The 4,468-nt window shown below is 38.3% G+C and overlaps 1 protein-coding gene across 1 annotated transcript; it reads right to left on the minus strand.

The window, feature by feature from the left end:
• Positions 1-275: 275 nt before the first annotated feature.
• On the minus strand, positions 276-2,112 carry LOC131325918 (transcription factor RAX2-like). Its single transcript, XM_058358410.1, has 3 exons — positions 1,882-2,112; positions 1,623-1,752; positions 276-1,038 (listed from the first exon to the last, which is right to left on the minus strand). The coding sequence occupies exons 1-3, from the start codon at positions 2,015-2,017 to the stop codon at positions 519-521; spliced, it is 786 nt and encodes a 261-aa protein (XP_058214393.1). The 5' UTR covers positions 2,018-2,112; the 3' UTR covers positions 276-518.
• Positions 2,113-4,468: the final 2,356 nt, after the last annotated feature.

Here is a 4,468-nt window from a genome sequence, read left to right on the forward strand (position 1 = left end):
TATTAGTTTGCATATTTTTTTCATCTTTAGTCAATTTTTTAAACATTTTAACAAATTCTTTTACTTTTTAAATAGAGGTAGGCTATATACATCTAAAAATTAAAAAACAAGTGAAAATTTTGATAAAAATTCACTAAAGAACTTGGACAACGAAACAGTAAAAAAAATTTGGAAGAATATTTCTGAGTGGAGAACCAAACAAAGTAATTTACGGAGAAGCTTAAACGAACCCAAACAGAGAAGAAGGAACAGAAAGTACACAAACATTAATATCAAGGATATACTTTAAGCTAATAATTAATATCAAATCCATCGATCATAAATACATGATTCAACATGTTCATCTCAAACCACAATAACCTTAATTATTAAACTACTAAACAAACAAACATACACACCTATCCTAATTAATTGTCTGAATCGATCTTTATTTATTATCAATTTTTCTACTTATGCCATCAATTTGTACCATAGGGTCAGAATTAAATACTACTTAATTAGGGGGCCAAAGCAATAGATTAGATCAGGGTGTTAGCTAAATTTGGATAAACCCCACTGGTTTTCTCCTGAGAATCAATGCCATTAAGAAGATGATTAGTGTCTGAAAAACCAGACCCTATCAAACCTGTTAAGAACCCATCATCTTCAACTCCTCCATTACCGGACCAAACCCGATATTCGTCTCCGAAAGCCGAAATGCTCGAAGCTTCTTCGCATGGGCCTGCAACTTGATCTGGAACTTCTTCCATGAGGCTTGGAATACCGGAGGCTTGAGCCGGGTTCGAAACCAGCATCTCCTCTGGAAGGACTAGGTTTTGCTGATAATAATTCATGTTGGAAACAATATCTGAATTATTACCATAATAGTGATGGTAATTGTCGAGTTCAGGCACGAATGGCGATACGGGCGCGGTTGAGCCGAAATTTATGGCTTGGCTAGTGTTTAGTGCCAGTAGCTTCTTCTTCAGCTTGGAGTTCCAGTAGTTCTTCACATCGTTGTCTGTTCTTCCCGGCAAGTGAGAAGCTATGACTGACCACCTAGATAAGCAGAGAGAGAGAGAGAGAGAGAGAGAGAGTTTAAGCCCATAGAATGCTGGTCAAAAAAAAAAATTCACCATAGAATAGAAAGCTTCACCCAAGAAGAAAATGAAAGATAGTTGTAATTATATCGTTGTTATTTTTTTGCCGATCAAAAACAATTTATATCGTCTTTTTTTAAGCTTTGCATTAATGATTTACCAGATTCTCTTTTACTTGCTCTGTCAAATTTGTTTGTCCGATTGAGGAAATAGAACTTTTTAAGGAAACACAATCACTGTTCTCACAAACGTTCGACTTTTCAAAAGTTACGCTTCGACTGATTCGCACCTTAATTAAAATAATAAGATACTACTAAAAAGAAAACTATGTTAACTTCTGGTCCATTAACTTTTTAAAATAGAGAAACATTTTAGAAAAATGAAAAGTCAGGATGTGAACAAACAAATTGGGTTGTGGGAGTAACAAAATTCATGGAACTACGAAGCCAGTGACGACGATCTTCCAGTTAAGCGGTGATATAATTTGTAAACGGTGATAAAAATCCGGTGACATATGACGTCGCAACGGGAATTTAGACTTGCCTGCTTCCTATAGTGTTATATAGAGTCAAAATGATGTTATCTTCCTCTTCAGTGAAACCTCCATGCTTGATGTCTGGCCTGAGATAGTTGAGCCATCTCAGACGACAACTCTTGCCGCAGCGCTTGAGTCCTTTAAAAGCAAATTAAACCATGATGATCGAGAAAGAGTTGCGTGAAAAGCATGAAATTTTTCATGAAGTGAGCATTTGAAGATCATTTGAAAATCAAGAGAGAGAGAGAGAGAGAGAGAGAGAGAGACCTGCTTTTTGAGGCAGAGCAATCCAATTGCCACCAGTGCCAAATGTGTGAATATATTTCTTGAGAGTGTAGTCCTCTTCAGGAGACCATGGGCCTCTCTTCACCTGGGTTTTGTCACAACAAGGTGCTCTCCCCATGCCCAATAACTATTGTTTGTGCTTTGAACTTTTTATTACAGGAGAGAAGTACCTAATCAGTGGGCTTTGGCTGCATGTGGTTTTTAAAGAGAGAGAGAGAGAGAGAGAGTGTGTCATTGACCTAGTCTGTCCCTTAATACAATTGAGTCCTGCTAGAGGGACCGACCGGTCCCTACCGAAATCGTACCGATAGTTGCGCTGGACCGTCTCCGACCATCAGACGGCCAATCCGAGCCGTCCAAAAATTCTAAAAAAAAACGAAAGGGCCCATGCAAGAATCAACGACATCCGATGTATGTAGGGTGCTTGATCCAAACACTTTATTTTTCGTGTATATATGTAAATAGGGTGTTTGGATCAAGCACCCTACACACATCGGATGCCATTGATTCTCGCGTAGGTCCTCTCATTTTTTTTTTAAAGAATTTTTTGATAACTCGGATCGGCCATCCGGTGGCCAGAGACGGCCCAGCGCTGCCGTCAGTATGATTTCAGTAGGGGACCGATCGGTCCCTATAGGTTTATGGAATACAATTATTCTAACTCTTCCGGAGCACTCATGTGACCAGTGACGGGGTCAGAATTTTGACTTGACGGAGTCATGATTTTGACCTGACGGAGCCAGCTTATTAGACGCATTTTTATCAGAACGTATATATATTAAGTATGATAGAGTTTTTGCTTGTCAATACATTATATTATATATTGAAAAATGATTCTAACCTCCTTAGTCAACAATTGCCTAACGGAAATGATAAGGTTTAAAATTGTAACAGTACCGAATAATTGGCCCCATTAAAGTAGGGTTTTTTTTTTTTTTTTTTTTTTTTTTTGGGTCAAACGAAAATTCAAAGTATGTTTGTTCACTCTTCCAAGCTTCACTTTCTCGTGTTGGATAAGAGAGGATATCCAGTCAACTGTGGGCGCTCTCTCTCTCTCTCTCTCATTGAATATTACCTCGCGTTAGATGCTCTTTACAGAAAACGTGCATTTTTTAATTTTAAAAATTAATAATTTTACGTGCATAATTTTTATAATTTCTTTATACCAAATTAAATATCTCAATTGGTTCGATGAATTGGTGCCAAAAAATTTTGAAAATTACGCACGGAAATACTCCATTTTTCTAATTCGAAAATGACAGTTTTTTTTGTGGGGGACACAGGACACTTAAAAAGGTAGAGAGGCACAACACGGCTCTCATCTCTCGTCATCAAGGTTCTCAATCCTAAGTGTAGGTTAGGCTTTTTAACGGAGGGAGAGTTGAATGAATCCAGATCTATACTCACCATGGCCATGTTCATGTGTATTTTCAAAGATTAGACGTTTTTTTTTTTCTGACGATATACATCAATTAGCGGGAGTTAATAGAGTGTTAGTATATTAGTCAACGAAGGTTCAAAGGCTATCCATAGTCCTGAACTCCAAACCTGCTTTCTGTAGGACTCGAAATTTGGTCACCACTAGAGAGAAAAGTGAACATTCCACCTGTGCTAGCGTGGAAGTTCAATTATAGGCAAGCTTACTCTCAATGTCCATCCAAGTTCCAAGTCAATACCTCGTGTTTCAGTAATTTTTAGTTGACAACATAAGGGAAAAGGGCTTTAAAAGGAGTAGTGCTAGCAGCACCGACGGTTTCCGACGGCCACCGGACGGCCGCGCGCGGCGGTCGGTACGGTTTCCCTACACTTTGGTCGGTACACATAGGATTTCACCTTTAAAAGATACTCCGACTACACTTAAGAGGAAATGTGATACATATACGGCTATCAAAGCTGATCTTGAGTTAAAGCTTGTTGCAGCTATTTTAGACCTCTAAATTTTTTTAAATATGAAGGGCTCCTCCTACTTTTTTTTACCTCTTACAGGAATCCGATTCTTTTTTTACCCCTTTACAGTAGTCTGATAAAAGGGTCTTATTTTTAATTTTCACTATAGGCTCCCGAAAGTCAGGGCCGGTTTTGACAGCTATATATTTACCTACGGGTTGCATCCATACCCTTCATTTTACTCCTTTCTTGAGCCGCCGAACTTTTTTTTTTTTGAACAAAGTGGAAGTGCACGTAATCCACCCCGTCATCTGCAATAGGGAATGTTGCCTCATCACACCACACCTCTATCCGTAGGGAATCCACTGCAATTATGTCTGAATCGAAACTAAAATTTGTGCACGTGGGTGCAGGGCCGGCTAGGGGGTAAGCCCTGCAAGCCAGCCGGCTCGGGCAACCCCCGGCAAGGGGCAACAAAAAAAAAAAAAATTTGTATGTATACCAAAAAAAAAAAGAAATCCAGCAAAAAATATATTTATGGGCATCATCCAAAAAATTTTGTACATATTTTTAAAAAAAAGTAAATATGTATGGTTTCCACCTACTTTAAAAAATTATGATACTTGAGAAAATTAGGAGGGTAAAAGAGAGATTTTTACATACCTAGGGTAAATAACAGATA

The sequence above is a fragment of the Rhododendron vialii genome, chromosome 5a, assembly GCF_030253575.1.
Source record: "Rhododendron vialii isolate Sample 1 chromosome 5a, ASM3025357v1".
In the NCBI taxonomy this organism is placed as follows: domain Eukaryota; kingdom Viridiplantae; phylum Streptophyta; class Magnoliopsida; order Ericales; family Ericaceae; genus Rhododendron; species Rhododendron vialii.